This window comes from Thalassophryne amazonica, chromosome 8 (genome assembly GCF_902500255.1).
Source record: "Thalassophryne amazonica chromosome 8, fThaAma1.1, whole genome shotgun sequence".
Taxonomy (NCBI): Eukaryota; Metazoa; Chordata; class Actinopteri; order Batrachoidiformes; family Batrachoididae; genus Thalassophryne; species Thalassophryne amazonica.
Window position 1 is genome coordinate 42,999,266 of NC_047110.1, and position 23,012 is coordinate 43,022,277.

The following is a 23,012-nucleotide window of genomic DNA, read 5'->3' on the forward strand; positions in this document are numbered from 1 at the left end:
GCATTACAATAATTTTTGATGAAACAAAAGCCTGAACCAATGTCTCTCCATTAGCAGTGGGCAGAACAGGACAAGCTATATTTTGCAAATGGGAAAAAGGCCTTTTTGTATTTTTCCTGGTGCGTACATTAAAGAACAAAGTTGGATTGAAAGTCACCCTGAGATTTTTAACTTTTACTAATGGATAGTGTGATGAATAACCCTTGCATCCAGTAATTGTTAACTATTGATACAGGAGTTTGTGTCTTGCTCAGCCAAAGATCATAATCTCAGTCTTTTAACAATTTAGACGATCCAAAGATCTTCATATCAAAGAGAGAGAAAACTGAGTGTCGTATCTGGAACTACACTCAACAAAAATATAAATGCAACACTTTTGGTTTTGCTCCCATTTTGTATGAGATGAACTCAAAGATCTAAAACTTTTTCCACATGCACAATATCACCGTTTCCCTCAAATATTGTTCACAAACCAGTCTAAATCTGTGTTAGTGAGCACTTCTCCTTTGCTGAGATAATCCATCCCACCTCACAGGTGTGCCATATCAAGATGCTGATTAGACACCATGATTAGTGCACAGGTGTGCCTTAGACTGTCCACAATAAAAGGCCACTCAGAAAGGTGTAGTTTTGTTTTACTGGGGGGGATACCAGTCAGTATCTGGTGTGACCACCATTTGCCTCATGCAGTGCAACACATCTCCTTCGCATAGAGTTGATCAGGTTGTCAATTGTGGCCTGTGGAATGTTGGTCCACTCCTCTTCAATGGCTGTGAGAAGTTGCTGGATATTGGCAGGAACTGGTACACGCTGTCGTATACGCCGGTCCAGAGCATCCCAAACATGCTCAATGGGTGACATGTCCGGTGAGTATGCCGGCCATGCAAGAACTGGGACATTTTCAGCTTCCAAGAATTGTGTACAGATCCTTGCAACATGGGGCCGTGCATTATCCTGCTGCAACATGAGGTGATGTTCTTGGATTGGCACAACAATGGGCCTCAGGATCTCGTCACGGTATCTCTGTGCATTCAAAATGCCATCAATAAAATGCACCTGTGTTCTTCGCCCATAACAGACGCCTGCCCATACCATAACCCCACCGCCACCATGGGCCACTCGATCCACAACATTGACATCAGAAAACCGCTCACCCACACGACGCCACACACGCTGTCTGCCATCTGCCCTGAACAGTGTGAACCGGGATTCATCCGTGAAGAGTACACCTCCAACGTGCCAAACGCCAGCGAATGTGAGCATTTGCCCACTCAAGTCGGTTACGACGACGAACTGGAGTCAGGTCGAGACCCCAATGAGGACGACGAGCATGCAGATGAGCTTCCCTGAGATGGTTTCTGACAGTTTGTGCAGAAATTCTTTGGTTATGCAAACCGATTGTTTCAGCAGCTGTCCGAGTGGCGATCTTGGAGGTGAACATGCTGGATGTGGAGGTCGTGGGCTGGTGTGGTTACACGTGGTCTGCGGTTGTGAGGCTGGTTGGATGTACTGCCAAATTCTCTGAAACACCTTTGGAGACGGCTTATGGTAGAGAAATGAACATTCAGTACACGAGCAACAGCTCTGGTTGACATTCCTGCTGTCAGCATGCCAATTGCACGCTCCCTCAAATCTTGCGACATCTGTGGCATTGTGCTGTGTGATAAAACTGCACCTTTCAGAGTGGCCTTTTATTGTGGGCAGTCTAAGGCACACCTGTGCACTAATCATGGTGTCTAATCAGCATCTTGATATGGCACACCTGTGAGGTGGGATGGATTATCTCAGCAAAGGAGAAGTGCTCACTATCACAGATTTAGACTGGTTTGTGAACAATATTTGAGGGAAATGGTGATATTGTGTATGTGGAAAATGTTTTAGATGTTTGAGTTCATCTCATACAAAATGGCAGCAAAACCAAAAGTGTTGCGTTTATATTTTTGTTGAGTGTATGAAAAGTAATTACATAACATTACAATGTCTTTGTCCAAGGAGCACTACAGATGAGGACAAAATTATTAGCCTCCCTATGAAATTGAATGTTTTCTTAAATTTTGCCAAGTGCTTTAACAGACCAAGACATTTTCTCCACAGCATCTCTAAACATAATGTTTACATTAATTTGCACATAGAAGCAAAATTATTTCACAAAAACTACCAAAGTCAAAATTATTAGCCCCTCTGATGCTAACAGTCAATTGTTTGTCCTTTTTGCTGGATAACCCAGGATCAAGACTAGGTTTCTTGAACAAGCATTTAATCACAACAGTTTCAAAACATGCGGGAACAGCGCTTGTTATAAACGACAAGTATTCAACAGAGTTGGTCCCTATGGAATGCCACTAATCCTTAAACAGTTTAGTTGTAAAGGGAACAAAGATACAGTAAAGTAAAATTGTATGTATTTATAGAATTATTGTACAGCTGTTTACCCTTACAGTGGGGAAAGAAAGTACTTGATACACCTGCGATTTTGCAAGTTTACCCACTTACAAGTTATGGAGGAGGCTGACATTTTCAGCATATGTGCAGTTCTACAACCCCTGGCAATAATTATGGATTACCGGCCTCGGAGGATGTTCATTCTGTTGTTTAATTTTGTAGAAAAAAAGCAGATCACAGACATGACACAAAACTAAAGTCATTTCAAATGGCAACTTTCTGGCTTTAAGAAACACTATAAGAAATCAGGAAAAATAATTGTGACAGTCAGTAACGGAAAAACAAAAAAAATATGGACTCACTCAATTCTGAGGAATAAATTATGGAATCACCCTGTAAATTTTCATCCCCAAAACTAACACCTGTATCAAATCAGATCTGTTCGTTAGTCTGCATCTAAAAAGGAGTGATCACACCTTGGAGAGCTGTTGCACCAAGTGGACTGACATGAATCATGGCTCCAACACGAGAGATGTTAATTGAAACAAAGGAGAGGATTATCAAACTCTTAAGAGGGTAAATCATCACGCAATGTTGCAAAAGATGTTGGTTGTTCACAGTCAGCTGTGTCTAAACTCTGGACCAAATACAAACATGGGAAGGTTGTTAAAGGCAAACATACTGGTAGACCAAGGAAGACATCAAAGCATCAAGACAGAAAACTTAAAGCAATATGTCTCAAAAATCGAAAATGCACAACAAAACAAATGAGGAACGAATAGGAGGAAACTGGAGTCAAGGTCTGTGACCGAACTGTAAGAAACCGCCTAAAAGAAATGGGATTTACATACAGAAAAGTTAAACGAAAGCCATCATTAACACCTAAACAGAAAAAAACAAGGTTACAATGGGCTAAGGAAAAGCAATCGTGGACTGTGGATGACTGGATGAAAGTCATATTCAGTGATGAATCTCGAATCTGCATTGGGCAAGGTGATGATGCTGGAACTTTTGTTTGGTGCCGTTCCAGTGAGATTTATAAAGATGACTGCTTGAAGAGAACATGTAAATTTCCACAGTCATTGATGATATGGGGCTGCACTGGGGAGATGGCTGTCATTACATCATCAATAAATGCACAAGTTTACGTTGATATTTTGGGCACTTTTCTTATCCCATCAATTGAAAGGATGTTTGGGGATGATGAAATCATTTTTCAAGATGATAATGCATCTTGCCATAGAGCAAAAACTGTGAAAACATTCCTTGCAAAAAGACACATAGGGTCAATGTCATGGCCTGCAAATAGTCCGGATCTTAATCCAATTGAAAATCTTTGGTGGAAGTTGAAGAAAATGGTCCATGACAAGGCTCCAACCTGCAAAGCTGATCTGGCAACAGCAATCAGAGGAAGTTGGAGCCAGATTGATGAAGAGTACTGTTTGTCACTCATTAAGTCCATGCCTCAGAGACTGCAAGCTGTTATAAAAGCCAGAGGTGGTGCAACAAAATACTAGTCATGTGTTGGAGCGTTCTTTTGTTTTTCATGATTCCATAATTTTTTCCTCAGAATTGAGTGATTCCATATTTTTTTCCCTCTGCTTGGTCTAAAAAAGTAACCGTTACTGACTGCCACAATTTTTTTTCCTGATTTCTTATAGTGTTTCTTAAAGCCAGAAAGTTGCCATTTGAAATGACTTTAGTTTTGTGTCATGTCTGTGATCTGCTTTTTTTCTACAAAATTAAACAACTGAATGAACATCCTCCGAGGCCGGTGAGTCCATAATGTTTGCCAGGGGTTGTACTGTGAGAGACAGAATCTAAAAAAAAAAAAAAAAAAATTCAGGAAATCACACCGTATGAGTATTAAATCATTTATTTGCATTTCATTGCATGAAAAAGGTATTTGATACATTAGAAATACAGAACTTAATACTTGGTACAAAAACCTTTCTTTGAAATTACAGAGACGAATCGTTTCCTATAGGTCTTAACAAGGTTTGCACATACTGCAGCAGGGATTTTGGCCCACTCCTCCATACAGATCTTCTCCAGAGCTTTCAGGTTTCTGGCTTGTCTCTGGACAACACGGAGTTTCAGCTCTCTCCAGAGATTTTCTATTGGATTCAGGTCTGGAGACTTGCTAGGCCACTTCAGGACCTTGATGTGCTTCTTACAGAGCCACTCCTTGGTTATTTTGGCTGTGTGCTTCAGGTTATTGTCATGTTGGAACACCCAGCCACAACCCATCTTCAGTGCTCTGACTGAGGGAAGAAGGTTGTTGGCCAAGATCTCGCGATACATGTCCCCGTTCATCCTCCCCTCAATGCGGTGCAGTCTTCCCGTCCCCTGTGCAGAAAAGCATCCCCAAAGCATAATGTTTCCACCTCCGTGCTTCACAGTAGGGATGGTGTTACTGGGGTTGTACTCATCCTTCTTCTTCCTCCAAACACGGCAAGTGGCATTTTGACCAAGAAGTTCTATCTTGGTCTCATCTGACCACATGACTTTGTCCCATGACTCTTCTGGGTCATCCAGATGGCCACTGGCAAACTTCAGACATGCCTGGACATGTGCAGGTTTGAGCCTGGGTATCTTGCGTGCGGTGCAGGATTTTAATCCATGACGATGTAGTGTGTTACTAATGGTCCTCCTTGTGACTGTGGTCCCAGCTCTCTTCAGGTCCTGGCGTGTAATTCTGGGCTGATTCCTTACCGTCCTCAAGATCATTGATACCCCACACGGTGAGATCTTGCAGGGGGCCCCAGACCGAGGGAGATTGACTGTTGTCTTGAACTCCTTCCATTTTCTGACAATTGCACCAACAGTAGTAGACTTCTCACAAAGCTGTTTGGCTGTTCGCCTGTAGCCCGATCCAGCCTTGTGAAGGTCTGTAATTTTATCCCTGGTGCTCTTATCCAGCTCTTTGGTCTTGGCCATTGTGGAGAGGTTGGGGTTTGTTTGTGTGTGTGTGTGCACGTGTCTTTTATATCCCTAATGAGTTCGAACAGGTGCAGGTAATACAGATAATGAGAGGAGAACAAGAGGGCTTCTTAAAGGAGAAGTAAGAGGTCTGTGAATGCCAGAATTCTAATGTATCCAATACCTTTTTCATGCAATGAAATGCAAATAAATTATTTAATACTCATACAATGTGATTTCCTGGATTTTGTTTTTTTAGATTCTGTCTCTCACAGTAGAACTGCACATACGCTGAAAATGTCAGCCTCCTCCATAACTTGTAAGTGGGTGAACTTGCAAAATCGCAGGTGTATCAAGTACTTTCTTTCCCACTGTAAATAAACTGAATTACAATCCCAATTCCAATGAAGTTGGGACATTGCGTGAAATGTAAATAAAAACAATACAATGATTTGCAAATCCTCTTCAACCTATATTCAATTGAATACACCACAAAGACCAGATATTTATTGTTCAAACTGATAAACTTTTTGTTTTTGTGCAAATATTTGCTCATTTTGAAATGGGTGCCTGCAACACATTTCAAAAAAGCTGGGACAGTGGCAACAAAAGACTGGGAAAGTTGATGAATTCTCAAAGAACACCTGTTTGGAACATTCCACAGGTGAACAAGTTAATTGTAAACAGTTGAGTGTCATGATTGAGTATAAAAGGAGCATCCCCAAAAGGCTCAGCTGTTCACAAGCAAAAATGGGGTGAGGATCACCAATTTGTTAACTGTGTGAAAAAATAGTCCAACAGTTTAAGAACAGTGTTTCTCAACATTCAGTTGCAAGGAATTTAGGGATTCCATCATCTACAGTCCATAATATAATCAGAAGATTCAGAGATTCTAAATAAGTGGCAAGGCTGAAAACCAACATTGAATGCCCATGACCTCCGATCCCACAGGCAGCACTGCATTAAAAACTGACATCATTGTGTAAAGGATCTTACCGCATGGGCTCAGGAACACTTCAGAAAACCATTGTCAGTTAACACAGTTTGTCGCTACATCTACAAGTGCAAGTTACAACTCTTCCATGCAAAGCGAAAGCCATACATTAACAACATCCAGAAACGCTGCCGCCTTCTTTGGGCCCGAGCTCATTTGAAATGGACAGACGCAAAGTAGAAAAGTGTGCTGTGGTCTGATGAGTCCACATTTCAAATTGTTTTTGGAAATCATGGACGTCGTGTCCTCCGGACAAAAGAGGAAAAAGACCATCCAGATTGTTACCAGCACAAAGTTCAAAAGCCAGCATCTGTGACGGTATTGGGGGGGGTGTTACTGCCCATGGCACGGACAACTTATACATATGTGATGGCACCATCAGTGCTGAAATGTACATCCAGGTTTTGGAACAACACATGCTGCCATCCAAGAAGCGTCTATTTCAGGGACATCCCTGCTTATTTCAACAAGACAATGCCAAGCCACATTCTGCATGTTACAGTAGCATGGCTTCGTAGTAAAAGAGTGCGGGTACTAGACTGGCCTGCCTGCAGACCAGACCTGTGGCCCATTGAAAATATGTGGCAGTTTATGAAGCACAAAATACGACAACGGAGACCCCAGACTGTTGAACAACTCAAGTCGAACATCAAGCAAGAGTGGGAAAGAATTCAACCTACAAAGCTTCAACAATTAGTGTCCTCAGTTTCCAAACGCTTATTGAGTGTTGTTAGAAGGAAAGGTGATGTAACACAGTGGCAAACATACCATTGTCCCAGCTTTTTTGAAACGTGTTGCAGGCATCCATTTCAAAATGAGCAAATATTTACACAAAAACAATAACGTTTATCAGTTTGAACATTAAATATCTTGTCTTTATGTATTCAATTAAATATAGTTTGAAGAGGATTTGCAAATCATTGTATTCTGTTTTTATTTCCATTTTACACAATGTGCCAACTTCATTGGAATTGGGGTTGTAAATTGCTGTCAATTGTTTTTCAGAATAATGGCGAGGATTCATATCCTTTATCACGACATTTAAACAAATTGTTTTCAGTACATTTTCAGGACATTGGACAATTGATACACAAGTGCAGACTATGGTACGTCCACAAGTTGTCCTGCGGTTTGAATTTCGGTGCAGTGTAATTCTAATTTGTGAAACTCCAGACTACAGTATGTCAGTTAATACATTCTGCAAAGATTACATGTCGCAAATTGAATTCAAGATGAATGAAGTGACATGATGCAACCATGAAGTGTGAGGTTTTAAAATGCCTCAGCAATAGGATATACTTTAAATCGATTTCTTTATTAAATCAATACTCTCTTCTGCTAAATTAAAGGCTTTGTGATGTTGCAGTTAGCAGATAGTCGTGCTGGAAGTGAAAAACTGAAGAGGTGGCAGAGGGAAATGTGTGAAGATTCTTAATAAGCCACTAGTGCTCGCACAGAAACGGCCTTTGAGGTGTTAACAGCATATGTGTGGGTGATTCCTCTTCCACTAATTGGTATCTTTTCAGAGTCTCAGCATTTTATTGAGCAGAACTAAATTTACCATAATTACTGCTTTCACAAGCATTAATCTTAATGGCTTAAAAACATATTTTGTAGCATTTAAGTGTATGAGTGTGCCCTTGATCTGGCGACTTAATTTCGCATGTCATTTCTATGTGTGTGGGTTTGTGGTGTGTATGTAGTTTATTCGCACATTGGAGCGGAGTCCAGACTTTAACGCCAGGGCCAAGGTGTACTTCGCCTCCCTGCTGACGGTGGCTCTCCACGGTAAACTGGAATACTACACAGACATCATGAGGACACTGCTGCTGGAGCTGATGGAGGAATATGTCCACAGCAAGAACCCCAAGCTCATGCTGCGGAGGTGAGTGAGGAGCACCACTGCACCACTCAGTAGATACTGGTGCCATCACAAAGACCAGAGCTGTCCTAAAGGTATAGGGCCACTAAGCTTTTTAAGATTTAAGGCTTAAAAAGAATTTTCTTTGGCACCACTGTAATTTTATTTATTAGCCTTTAAAGAGGGGCTAGCTTAAAAATAATTCTTATTTTATCTGATATAACATACTAAAGACATGCATTTATATACAAGTTAGTGAGATATGAACACTTATAAATCTAAAATTGTATTTGTAACCTGATAATATCTCTGAAGTGATTTACAAGACATTTTACAGATGCAGGCGTGCACACTACGTGCGCATGCATCACACGTGTTCAAAGGTAACGTCCGGTCTTTTTGTAAGCTCATGCATGCTCACACACGTCCTCCTGCAGGTGGCGTTAAAAAGAAATGAAAATATTGGAAAATATATGAAACCCCCCCCCCCCCCCCCCCCCCCCTCCGATAAATGTGTTCTCTTCATTAAAATGAGCTGTAATTTTACAAGACATTTCAAAAATAAACCTACATTATAATGCTTGGATTTCAGGAGAAACTACATTTTTTGTTCTTCATTGGCATGTAAGTTCAAAGAATACTGGGAGATTTTTCTTCTTACTTTTCATTGTGCATTTTTCTTAGTTCTTTTCTTTATTAATATGCAATTGCATTCAAAATAATAGTGAGTAAAGCTCAAAATCCTTAAAATAGCTTTTATATCCATACACAAATGCATTATGAACACTGCATTCTATTTCAAATCAACATGAAGAAAAATTTATAAAAATTTGTCAAATTTACTACTTTATAGAAAGTTAGTTGCCCTGGCTGTGTGTTTGGGGTCAGTGTCATGCTGGAAGACCCAGCCATGACCCATCTTCAATGCTCTTACTGAGGGAAGGAGGTTGTTTGCCAAAAAAAAATCTTGCAATACATGACCCCATCCATCCTCCCTTCAATACGGTGCAGTCGTCCCAGATTATGATGTTTCCACCCCCATGCTTCATGGTTGGGATGGTTTTCTTGGAGTTGTTCTCATCCTCTAAACATGGTAAGTGGAGTTGATTCCCAAAAGCTCTATTCTGGTCTCATCTGACCACATGACCTTCTCCCATGCCTCCTCTGGATCATCCAGATGGTCACTGGTGAACTTCAAACGGGCCTGGGCATGTGCTGGCTTGAGCAGGGGGTCCTTGCTGCCCTGCAGGATTTTAAACCATGACAGCATCATGTGTTACTAATGTAATCTTTGACTGTGGTCCCAGCTCTCTTCAGGTCATTGACCAGGTCCTCCTGTGTAGTTCTGAGCTTTCTCAGAATCATCCTTACCCCAAAAAGTGAGATCTTGCATGGAATCCCAGACCAAGGGAGATTGCCATTCATCTTGTGTTTCTTCCACTTTCTAATAAATAATCAACTAATCAAATAAACAGTTGTTGTCTTCTGCCAAGCTGCTTGCCTGTTGTCCTGTAGTCCATCCCAGCCTTGTGCAGGTCTACAGTTTTGTCCCTGGTGTCCTTAGACAGCTCTTTGGTCTTGGCTATGGTGGACAGGTTGGAGTGTGATTGATTGAGTGTGTGAACAGGTGTCTTTTATACAGGTAACAAGTTCAAACAGGTGCAATTAATACAGGTAAAGAGTGCAGAATAAGAGGGCTTCTTAAAGAAAAGTTAACATGTCTGTGTGAGCCAGAATTCTTGCTGGTTGGTAGGTGTTCAAATACTTATTTGCAGCAGTAACATACAAATAAATTATTTAAAAAAATCATACATTGTTATTTCCAGATTTTTTTTTTTTTTTTTTTTTTTTTGGCACCTAAGATGAAAATTTCAGACCCCTCCATGGTTTCTAAGTGGGAGAACTTGCAAAACCGCAGGGTGTTCAAATACTTATTTTCCTCACTGTATAAAGAAGTGCAGAAAATGATGCTGCTCAGCTTAAATGATCTCAAATCCTTTAAAATGACAACAAAACCAGAAAAAGCTGGAAGAAAATGGAAAACCACCATTCAAATGGATCACAGAATAGCCAGAATGGAAAAGACTCAGCCAGTGATCAGCTCCAGCGTGATCAACGAAGGTCTGAAGTTATTTGTGAATACTTTAACAATTAGTTGACACCTATGTGAAGCCAAGCTATGGGCAAGAAGCCCCACAAAGTTTCATTGTTGAAAAAATACATGCTGAAGAGGTTAGAATTTGCCAAAGAACATTAATCAAATCAAATCAATTTTATTTATATAGCGCCAAATCACAACAAACAGTTGCCCCAAGGCGCTTTATATTGTAAGGCAAAGCCATACAATAATTACGGAAAAACCCCAACGGTCAAAACGACCCCCTGTGAGCAAGCACTTGGCGACAGTGGGAAGGAAAAACTCCGTTCTAACAGGAAGAAACCTCCAGCAGAACCAGGCTCAGGGAGGGGCAGTCTTCTGCTGGGACTGGTTGGGGCTGAGGGAGAGAATCAGGAAAAAGACATGCTGTGGAGGGGAGCAGAGATCAATCACTAATGATTAAATGCAGAGTGGTGCATACAGAGCAAAAAGAGAAAGAAACACTCAGTGCATCATGGGAACCCCCCAGCAGTCTAAGTCTATAGCAGCATAACTAAGGGATGGTTCAGGGTCACCTGATCCAGCCCTAACTATAAGCTTTAGCAAAAAGGAAAGTTTTAAGCCTAATCTTAAAAGTAGAGAGGGTGTCTGTCTCCCTGATCCGAAATGGGAGCTGGTTCCAGAGGAGACAAGCCTGAAAGCTGAAGGCTCTGCCTCCCATTCTACTCTTAAAAACCCTAGGAACTACAAGTAAGCCTGCAGTCTGAGAGCGAAGCACTCTATTGGGGTTATACGGTACTATGAGGTCCCTAAGATAAGATGGGACCTGATTATTCAAAACCTTATAAGTAAGACGAAGAATTTTAAATTCTATTCTAGAATTAACAGGAAGCCAATGAAGAGAAGCCAATATGGGTGAAATATGCTCTTTCCTTCTAGTCCCTGTCAGTACTCTAGCTGCAGCATTTTGAATTAACTGAAGGCTTTTCAGGGAACTTTTAGGACAACCTGATAATAATGAATTACAATAGTCCAGCCTAGAGGAAATAAATGCATGAATTAGTTTTTCAGCATCACTCTGAGACAAGACCTTTCTAATTTTAGAGATATTGCGCAAATGCAAAAAAGCAGTCCTACATATTTGTTTAATATGCGCATTGAATGACATATCCTGATCAAAAATGACTCCAGGATTTCTCACAGTATTACTAGAGGTCAGGGTAATGCCATCCAGAGTAAGGATCTGGTTAGACACCATGTTTCTAAGATTTGTGGGGCCAAGTACAATAACTTCAGTTTTATCTGAGTTTAAAAGCAGGAAATTAGAGGTCATCCATGTCTTTATGTCTGTAAGACAATCCTGTAGTTTAGCTAATTGGTGTGTGTCCTCTGGCTTCATGGATAGATAAAGCTGGGTATCATCTGCGTAACAATGAAAATTTAAGCAATGCTGTCTAATAATACTGCCTAAGGGAAGCATGTATAAAGTGAATAAAATTGGTCCTAGCACAGAACCTTGTGGAACTCCATAATTAACCTTAGTCTGTGAAGAAGATTCCCCATTTCCATGAACAAATTGTAATCTATTAGATAAATATGATTCAAACCACTGCAGCGCAGTGCCTTTAACACCTATGGCATGCTCTAATCTCTGTAATAAAATTTTATGGTCAACAATATCAAAAGCAGCACTGAGGTCTAACAGAACAGGCATAGAGATGAGTCCACTGTCTGAGGCCATAAGAAGATCATTTGTAACCTTCACTAATGCTGTTTCTGTACTATGATGAATTCTAAACCCTGGCTGAAACTCTTCAAATAGACCATTCCTCTGCAGATGATCAGTTAGCTGTTTTACAACTACCCTTTCAAGAATTTTTGAGAGAAAAGGAAGGTTGGAGATTGGCCTATAATTAGCTAAGATAGCTGGGTCAAGTGATGGCTTTTTAAGTAATGGTTTAATTACTGCCACCTTAAAAGCCTGTGGTACATAGCCAACTAATAAAGATAGATTGATCATATTTAAGATCGAAGCATTAATTAATGGTAGGGCTTCCTTGAGCAGCCTGGTAGGAATGGGGTCTAATAGACATGTTGATGGTTTGGAGGAAGTAACTAATGAAAATAACTCAGAACAATCGGACAGAAAGAGTCTAACCAAATACCGGCATCACTGAAAGCAGCCAAAGAGAACGATATGTCTTTGGGATGGTTATGAGTAATTTTTTCTCTAATAGTTAAAATTTTATTAGCAAAGAAAGTCATGAAGTCATTACTAGTTAAAGTTAAAGGAATACTCGGCTCAATAGAGCTCTGACTCTTTGTAACTTTCTAACTGGCCTAAAGAGAAATGGAGCAACATTTTGTGCACTGATGAAAGAAAGATTTTTCTTTTTGGGTCTAGAGTCTGTAGACAGTTTGTCAAATGACTCCCAAAAACTGAATTCAAGCCACAGTACACTGTGAAGACAGTGAAACATGGTGGAGCAAGCATCATGATATGCGGATGTTTCTCATACTGTGGTACTCATACTGTTGGGCCTATTTATCACATACCAGGGATCATGAATCAGGTTGAAAACATTATAATACTTGAAAAGGTAATACTGCCTTGTGGCTAAGAGGATGTGCCCTTGAAATGGGTGTTTCAACAAGAAGACGACGCCCAAACACATCAGCAAGTGAGCAGCATCTTGGTTCCGGACCAGCAAGATTAATGTTGTGGAAGATTTGAGGGATGACAACAAAAAGGCTGTTTCTGAGATGAAACTAAGAAATGCAGAGCAACTATGGAATGTAGTGTCATCGCCCTGGGCTGGAATACCTTGTTCACAAGTGCCAGAAGTTGGTCGACTCCATGCAACACAGATGCACAGATGCGAATCAGTATAACCATGCTATGCATGTTATACTGCTCACTCACTCATGTTCAACCGCTTACTCCATTTAATGGTTGGGGGTAGGGGGGCGCTGGATCATAGGTTCTTATCATATACACACTATTGTTATTACTATTATTATATTTTGTTTTTACTTCTATTTTGTCATTTGATTTTTCAATGGACCACAATGGAAATAAGTGTTTTCACTTTCTTGTGTCATCCATGTATTTCTTTAACATATTTACAATGAATGTTATGCACTTGCATTGAACTTACTAAATAAAATCACTCAAGCATACACACACACACTTTTAATATAAAGATGATTTACCACCCCCTGCTAATGGCTTGTTAGCCTTTAGCAATGTGAGCTAATATGCATAGTTTCTCCAAAAATATTTGTCCTATCAACATTCTATTTTGGCGCCGTTCATCTGTGACCCAAAATACAGAAGCATACCTAACGGCTCTCCCAGGTTTTTGCCTGATCAAATTCACATGCATGCACACAGAGGTCATTTTATATATATTGTGTGTGTGTGTGTGTGTGTGAGTGTGAGTAAAGTGCCTTTATTTGTCATCGTACATACACAGTCCGGTGCCCAGGAACTAACTCTAGATGTAGAGAGACTCTGCCCTGGTCATCTTGGGCAGAGAAAGGAGCAGACTTTAAATAAGCATGTTTTTGATTGTGGGAGGAAACTGGAGTGCCCAGAGGAAACCCACACAGACACGGGGAGAACATGCAGACTCCACACAGAAGTGGTGGGAGGTGATCCCACAATCTTCTAGCTGTGAGGTATTAGTGCTAACCGCTAAGCCACCATGCCACAGGTGTATATATTGGTTCTAAATCTTCAAGCATTTTTCAGTTTTTACAGTAAATGTTTGAGTTTGTAAAGAAAAATGTAGACGTTGCTATTTCTTTGAACAGCCTAATATTCCTTTTTCTTCCCTTTCTGTAAAATTATAACAAAGTTAATTTTTTCTTCATGTTTTGATTTGGAATAGAATCTGAGCTTTTCCAATGCATTTGCAAGTGTGGAAATAAGAATCAGAATCGAATTTGAAAGGACTTTGAGCTTTCCTCACATTTTTTTAGACACTATTATTTTTACACAACTTTACAAGTACAGTAGTACATTTTAGCACCATTCTTACATCAGGAATGAACTAACAACTGGAGGTTTCCAGTTCTAGATCAGTGGTTCTTAAACCGGTTCACAAGGGCCACCTAACCTAAATATTTTCCAACTCTCCCTGATCTGCCACAAGCTGATTACCTCATTCAGGTGTGCAACTAATAAAATACTGAAACACTTAAATGAGTTAATCAGCTTGTGGCAGACCAGGCATGGATGGAAAATGTTTATTTTAGGTCAGGGTTACTCAAATACAGATCTTAAAGGACCACAAAGAAAATTTTCAATGAGTCAAAGGGGCATTTATTATAGCTTGTCAAGCCAAATGTGATAATACTGTTATATTAAAAACAAAATGTCTTTTTCATTCAAAACAACAACAAAATTACATATTCAGATAAAATGCAATTTCCATTTTGACATAAGTACTTCAATAAAATTAAACAAGACCTGTGCAAAGAATGCAAAACAAATATATCAGGAGGGGGGTTAAATAACAGTTTTCTTCTTAAGTAGACAGTTAAGTAGGAAACATTGCTGTTCTAAGGTGAATCAAGCATCTCAGGAATTCAAAAATTTACATACAGCTAAAATAAAACAAAATGTACCTTTCAGTTCAATGAAAAAAATCAACCCCTCCATAGAATGCTTTGGTAAACAAATGTTTGAAGATCTCAGCACTCAAAGTCCAATGAAAAGCTATTTTACATTGTGTCAGACACTGCTTAATGGGAGAAATGGCATCTTGTGTCTGTTGCCAAGGCTTTGAACTTTGCACAAATAGTGTGATGGCCAGGCGGAGACACTGATGCAAATGTTCATTTGTGAGTCCACTGCCGTACTTGTTCTTCACCACGTTCACTGTTGAGAACGCAGCCGTATGCTGAGCCAAATATTGTCAGATTGTGAATTGCCATCTTCTGCAGCAGAGGGAAATTAGCTGCAGGTACCGCCTTTGTCCAGAAGGTGATGACGTCACACTGAGTCTCTTTCAGTGCAATACGATGCATTGCGATGATGTTACGTGGTGGAGTCATTTGACGCGGTGCCATATTGGAAGGCAGAAAACTCTTATTCAGCCACTGTGCATAATATTTGAAGATGTCACTGTTCAAAGTGTGCACTCAGCGATCATCACACACTGACAGATCAGCTCAGCGCTGTAAAACCCATCAACACATCACATCCAGATGGATACCAATCCGTTTTCAAGATATACACTTAGCAAGCATTTAGTTTCAAGGATCAGTTGTGGTTTGCTCAGAAGGATCCAGTATAGGTGGGAGGTGGGATCACATGAGCACACCCTGTGTTCAAACTCATCACATGAAACCTGCTCTGCTTCTGTTTTTTGGGGTTTTTTTTTTCCCCCATTTGGTTTTCTCTATGCAGCTCCACATTTAGGTGATAAGCTGTGACAGAAGTTATTATGAGGGCTGCAAACTAACAACAATCTGATTTTTGGTTCATTCTTTTGAAATCAAGCACAGTTTAACATGTGCAAAAGAGAGATTTTGCAGACAATTTGGACGTACACAAAGTGAAAAGTTGGACTCACCAGTGTCAAAATGACTGTAAGCTGCAAAAGAAATAAAGCCAGTGAGAAGAAGCGCAGAGATGACTGTCCAGGAACCCATGGTCAGTTCTAGCTGGTCTGGTGGCTTTCAGCTGAACTGCAGCATGTGCACACCAACTAGACTATGCATGAGTGTCTTTTTGGGACCATGTTTAAAAAGTCCCTCAACTTCAAGGCACGTCCAGACCGTAGAAAGAGCACAGACAAACATCAACATGCAGCAGCAGGGTGATAACAGCATTTCCTCACGTGACTACTGGTAAAATAATTGTACACGTCCAAAAATTTGAAAGACATCATGGTCGTCATTTCCAAGATTTAATTTCTCACAATATCGCTTTCGATCTTCGGGATCAAGAGTTGACAGTCTGAAGTCATCTTCCTATGCATTTTCTCACCGCACCTGCTTGTAGTCTGGAGTTTTCTGCCTACCAGTCTGTGCACATGTGCGGGAAAGTCGGAAGTACGTGACAGCAGCATTCTCTCGTATGTTTTCTTGTAGGTTGATTAACTCAGTTTGCAGTGAAGCAGCTGTGGCCTATAGGAAAATTTGTTGTGCTTCTGAAGAGAACTCTCTCATATTTCTGACCAGAAGTGGATGGTCAATGCACAGAAGTACTTGTTTTCCCAGTATGAAGTCATCAAAGTGTGTTTTGACATTTTCAATGAGCTTCTCCACAAATTCAACATGTTGTTGATGATCTCCTTTTCCTTTAGTCTGCTCCAAAAGTTTGGGGAAGTGGCACAGTTCCTCCTGTAGGTAAAATGAAAAAGGGATAAGTTCTGTTTTTAAAAGAGCATTAAGTATTAAAAATATGTTAAGTAAATTCCAGTTAATGCGTGTGGTAGAAAATGAAACAGCCTACCGATAGGTCACTTTTGAAGACCTCCATGTTCCTCTGATAAGCACAGAACACTGACATCAGCTCACACACTGGGTTGTTCTTCCCTTGTAGCTTCAAATTAAGGTTGTTGAGATGAGATGTTATATCAATCAAATATGTCACAGCTTCCATCTTTTCTGGGTTTTGCAGGAATTCCATGATCTGTTTTGTGTTTGCATTCTTTTGCTGTGACAGAAACACTTGTAGTACATTCCTAATGGACCAAAACTGCTCCAGGACTTTGCCTTTGCTCAGACATCTGATGTTGTACAGCAGCAAATACTGCAATGACCTCTGTCAGGAAAGTACGTAGCAAGCGATGCAGCAGAGCAGATGATGCTCTCAAGATGTTTGAGTTTCATCATTGTTTCCATGAGTTCAGAGTACACTTCTTTAAGACTTGCACAAAGGACAGACTGGTGAATTATGCAGTGGTACGATATCAGGTGAGGGTGGTGAACTTTTCAGGCATTGAACCAGTCCTCCCTGTCCCTCTCTTTCTCCCCACCATAGCTGGAGCTCCATCAGTAGCAACTAATACGATCTTCTTCACGTCTATTCCTTTTTCATTCAGCATTTCCAGTCTTCTCCCCTTGTTTGTCCACAGAGGGTTGCCATGTCCAACACATCTTCAACAAACTCCCTCTATGGCTCGTCGTAGTGTCTCACAAATGGCATTAACTGTGCATTATCAGTGGTGTCAGTGGACTCATCCACAGCTAAGAAAATCCACTCTGCATTTTTTTATTCCATCACAAAGCTGTTTCATTAGATCACCAGTCAGTATTTCAGTACATCTGGTTGCTGTAGAATCTTAAGAAGGGGATTTGCTTAATTTTAGCTGTCATTTCCTCTTTTTGTTTACCTTCAAACATGGTGTCCATCATACTTCAGTCATATATTCTTTTATTATTTCAGCATCAGAAAATGGCTTCTTGTGTTTGCCCAAAATACCATGCCACTCTTAGTGAACAGTCTGTTGCTTTTTGTTGCTGTGTCATAGATGTTACAAGAATCCTGCAGTTTCACTGCATTTATTTTTGTTGTTCTTGCCTCTGAATTTTGTGGAAATGTCTTTTCAGAATTCCCATGCTCGGTCTCATAATGGCGTTTCAAATTGGAAATCTTCATTGCAGCTGTGGTCTCCTGGTATATTAAGCACATCGGTCTTGTGCTGGTTGGAGGGAGAATGAAGGCAAATTATTCAGTCCATTCATCTTTGAATTGCCAATTTTCACTGTCCACTTTACTTTTAGTGGTGAACTTTTCATCCAATAGGCCGCTACTGCTGGCAAAGTATCAATAAGTGAACTGCTCCGAAAGTGAAAAAATAAAAGTGCTGCTTGTGCGCAGCCACTGGCACGTCAGTCGCTCGCGCTGACAGACTGGCGCATCGTTGGCTTAGACATGACTGTAAACTTGGACACGTGCTGACTAAACCAAAACAGTGAAGGAACACAGTTCGGGGCCACAAACAGGCGGCCCGCAGGGCTATTGGGGGCCTAGGGTTTAGGTGGTTCTTGAGGGACCGGTTTGAGAACCACTGCTCCAGATTAGTTCTGCTGTTCCACTCTTCTGGACTTTATTTCTATATAAATAAATTCTTGATGTCAATACTGATTTGAACATCAGTCATCAACAGTAGTATCACCTGCATTACTGTTATCATTTATACCAGGGGTCACCAACCCTGTTCCTGGAGGGCACCTGTCCTGTATGTTTTCCACATCTACCTTCTCAAGTCACACCTGATTTTTTTTTTTAAAGTGGTGTTTTCCAGCTCTTGATTGGCTGAGCACACCTGATAGCGTTAATTGCCTGGGAGTGGAACAGGGAGACTTAGAAAACATGCAGAGTAGGTGCCCTCCAGGAACAGGGTTGGTGACCCCTGATTTAAACTGACCCAGATTCTATTTTTGATTTTATAAATTAGCTCTATTGATGTTGGCCACTTGATTGAAAGAGTTTTGAATGTGACCATATATAGTTAATACTCTAACATGGTAGAATTTAAAAAATAAGAAGCCAATGCTGTCTGTGTTAAAATATTTGAAAATGTCTTACATCTACCTGAATATTTACTCTGTTCCAAGCCAACCCTGAAATTGTACTCATGAACTTTCACAAGAGGGTTTTTTTTTTTTTTTTTTTTTTTTTTTACATTGGGAGGTGGGCGGTTTTGTCTTTGGTGTATACATGTACATACTCAGTCATTCTGACTTGAACTAATCACTCCTTTGAGAGTTAATAATTGCAATGAACTGCTGGTAAAGATAAAACAAATTTGTTTAAACAGCCTCAAAAGAAGAATCTCCAGCTTCATATTAGTCGCTCTGCTTTTTGACTTTTTCTTCATTGTAGTGAAAATCTCAAGGTCAAATTTATCTACTGATAGCTGCCTGTCATCCCTTAGCAGGATGTACTTGTTTTACAGTACACTTGCTCACTACTGCTGGGAGGTAATTATGTGATCTGTACTGTCTGCTGTCTCTCGCAACACTGTGACTGGCTGCTATGCAAGTGCACATCTTAATTATCCCCCAACGGAGAGGCTCATTATGCCGATTAGCCCATTGTGCCAGCCCAAGCGCCTTATATGCAACATCTAATTAGACATGCTAACAACTAACAAAGGGCTGCATCAGTGGATTTCTGACATTTGGATGGGCAGCCTATCAAGTGACCAGTGAAATAAGTCTTGAAATGAAGCATCTTGCTGCTGACGAGCAGGGCAGGCTGTTCTTATTTTGACGTTTTCGAGAACTGCCATTTTAGTCTTGTTTCAAAACAACATAGTGTAGGATCAGTTGCAGGTAGGCAATGGTTGCTGTTGCAGCTTCCACAAACAGATTGTGGTGAAAAGTTTGCACGGCTCTACGGTTTTCCCCAGAGGTTATTTGCCCATGTTGGGCAAATTGGGGGTCACATCTACTTCAGGCATGACAAGTAAACTAATGTTATATATATTATGGAGTAACTGCCGATACAAGTCCTGATCCAAACTAAACTATTTGAAACAACATTTACATGCTTTAAGTTCCATTTAAGTGTGAAAGAAGAAAAGATTAAAATGTCTGTATCACAAAACTAACTTGTGCAAGATACAGTCTGTTGTGTGTGTGACTGAGCAACTAATTCATGCTAAAATGTATTTATTCATGGGGAGGCAGAAGACATCTGGGTACACTTTATTAATATTTTGAAACTTATCATCCTTTTCCAAGACAGCCATCAGTCACTGGTAAGTGTCTTATCTGGTCTCTAATTCTACATATCTATGGTCAAATACACTTTTTTTTTGTGGTTTGATTTGGCGGTGAGTAATGGTGATTTGTGGAGCAGGAAATAACCATAGCCACAACTGCCATGGTGATATGTGTTTTTGCACCTTACTGCACTCCATGCATATGTGACACTGGCGTACACATACTCATTGTGGCAGGTTGCATCCCATCGGGTCATCCTGTATGACAGCAGCTTGTAGCCACTCCATTGTGGTCTTCCCAGCCACAATTGTTGCTTTTTGTGTCCATAGTATAGACTTTGCTCCTGTGTAGAGTGGCAGGAAGTAAAAGGCAATTTTTGGTCAGTTTCTTGCATTTTGGTGGCCTGACACCTCTCCCTGGCTCAGTTCTATCCAATTTATGTTGGAGTCAGAGTGTGGACAAGTCTAACCAAGCACTGTTGATAATATAGTGCAGCGGACAGTGTGCCATAATCATGAACAGTGATTAGTCAGTGTCAAGGTTAAAGTGCCATTTTCAAGAGGTCAAGTTGACTGGTTATTTGAGTGAGTATTCTGTGCAGCCATGCATATATATATATATATATATATATATATATATATATATATATATAAACTTGCATATTAATGAAATGTTAATACAGACAATAAATAAGCTAAATGTTGTGCAGATACGACTCTTCATCCATATCTGAGGTAAGATATGCGTTTACACTTGTCATATTAGTTGCACTAGAGTTATTAACTTTACTGCAGAATGCAGCAATTGTTCAACCTTGGTATGAACCAAGGTATGAACTCTTTCAGGGCCCTGTCTAATTCCTGCATTTACTCAACTCTTTTCCGTGTTGGTTTTTCATTTTTATGTCAACTACCTGAGATAATATTTTATGTATAAACCATAGTTATTTGTTTTTATTTCCAAGTTATTTTAATAACTGCATATGTAATTTGTTGACTAGGTCTGAAACTGTGGTGGAAAGGATGCTGTGTAATTGGATGTCCATCTGTCTTTATCAGTTTTTGAAGGTAACATGATTTTTTATTAAATTACAATGTTTTTTAAATGCAACAATAATATTTAAAAAGTATCCAAACAGTTCCTGCATATAGATTTAAATAATCAGTAATTACTATTACCTTTTCTGAAAATTTGTACAATGTCATGACAAAGTACTTAATGTTGTTTGCAGATTTCTCCACTTCAGTCTTGGTGCTTTATCTTGCTCTGATTCATTTGTCTGTCTTCTAAACTGCTAATTAAACCAATTAGAGTGTTGACAACATCTAATGGCTTCGTGTGTGTGTGTGTGTGTGTGTGTGTGTGTGTGTGTGTGCGCGTGCGTGCGTGTGTGTGCGTACGCGTACACGCCAGGACTCTGCAGGCGAGCCCTTGTACAAACTGTTCCGAGCCATCAAGCACCAGATAGAGAAAGGACCCGTGGACGCCAAAGTGAAGAAAGCCAAATACACCCTAAACGATACAGGCCTGTTGGGCGATGATGTGGAGTACTCCATCCTGGTGAGATTGCAGATCCAAACACAGAAAATCCCAGCAGACATGCAAAAAAAAAAAGTACAAAAATCTTATACATAAAAATTGCTATAAGACGTATTTTTTAATCAGGTAAGCAACAAACACACAATCAGTGCAGTTGCCATAGTAACTACCAAAAAATACCCCAGGCATCGGCCCATTTTTGTGTGACATCCATTTTCAGCATTGGCGTTTTTGGTTTGAAAGCAACACAGGAAACATGTTGCAATATAGCTCTGAAATGTAAGGTCAAAGTATTAAAAGTTGGTACAAGCAAAAACTACTCGTGTGTACGCTTCCATTTTCAACATTACACCACTTACACCAGTCAGAAAAGCCCATGTTTCACTCGGTACTTCAATTTTGGAAGCTAATGTGAATGCAGCTGTTTTCTGTTAAAGTCAGCACAAATAAAAAGACCCGTGGGTAACAGCGATGTCGAGGACAATTATCAAATTAGCCTGAATTACACGTCTGCTGCCATGATGGATCGCTTTCTGTGATTGAATTACAGAGGGAGAAAACTGCGACGAGCTAGATTTCACAGGCAGACAAAGTGCTTCCTATAATTCACAGCATGCTCTCGCTAGTCACTTCAAATGCAGACAGGATTACGAGGTTGGCTCTCAGATTAGATTGGCTGCGTTCCCCCCCCTGTGCAGTGGTCACTTATTTCTGACAGACTGGCTGAGATCACAAGGTGCCATGTGTCAACTTAGGTCAGAGTTTGTGCCTGCTGAGAGTTGGTCATTAGCTGACCAAGGTGATGGCGGTCCTGTCAGGTGTCACCACAAAGTGTGTGCCCTTACAGCGCCTGGTTTCTATGACAACATGGCGACAGAGGGACTTGGCATGTGGGTTTGTGTGTATGTGTGTGCGTGTGTTTGGGTTGATTGTTGGGTCCTCTGGCCATTTTTGGATTCGATTTGGCTGCATGCTTAGAGTTTAATAATTGGTGCATGTGCACTGTAAATGCTAAATAGACCGTGCCAATTATTTAGAACCTAAAGAACCTGGGATCCTGGAAGTCAGGACTGTGGAGGCCTTGTATGGATTTCCTTGTTTCTTTAGCACCAGTCTTCAACTGCTGTGATGTTTGTGTAAATTGTGGCATGTGGCATGCTGCTTTGTCTATCTGGGATCTTTTACTGTAAAAGCAGTATACCGACCAGACTAACAGAGCGAGAGAGAGTGCACGAAGTGATGTGCACTATATTTCACCTGTCTGTGTGTGCTCCTGTGGATATTGCACCATATCTCAGCAACCACTGCCTGTTCTGTCTCAATTGTGGTGACAAATTATTTGCGGTATACAGGTTTTTACAGGCTGTAGTGGAACACATTGTGTGAAACTGAAGCATTACTGCGGTAATAGCCAGAAACAAAATTCATCAGCTTCTCTGATCACAGTCATCAGAGTAGATTTTGGACCTTTAATAACCTTAAATTACTCGCAAACAGCATTAGTCGTAAACCTCAGTCACACTTGG

The 23,012-nt window shown here is 40.4% G+C and overlaps 1 protein-coding gene across 2 annotated transcripts in view; it reads left to right on the forward strand.

Annotated features, from left to right (window-relative positions):
* plxnb2b (plexin b2b) overlaps nucleotides 1–23,012 on the forward strand; it is a 391,971-nt gene that overhangs the window by 345,108 nt on the left and 23,851 nt on the right. For both annotated transcript variants that reach the window (XM_034176072.1, XM_034176073.1), the window contains 3 exons: nucleotides 8,002–8,183; nucleotides 20,948–21,014; nucleotides 21,361–21,507. In XM_034176072.1, the coding sequence (XP_034031963.1) occupies nucleotides 8,002–8,183; nucleotides 20,948–21,014; nucleotides 21,361–21,507 (396 nt within the window). The remainder of the gene's footprint in view (nucleotides 1–8,001; nucleotides 8,184–20,947; nucleotides 21,015–21,360; nucleotides 21,508–23,012) is intronic.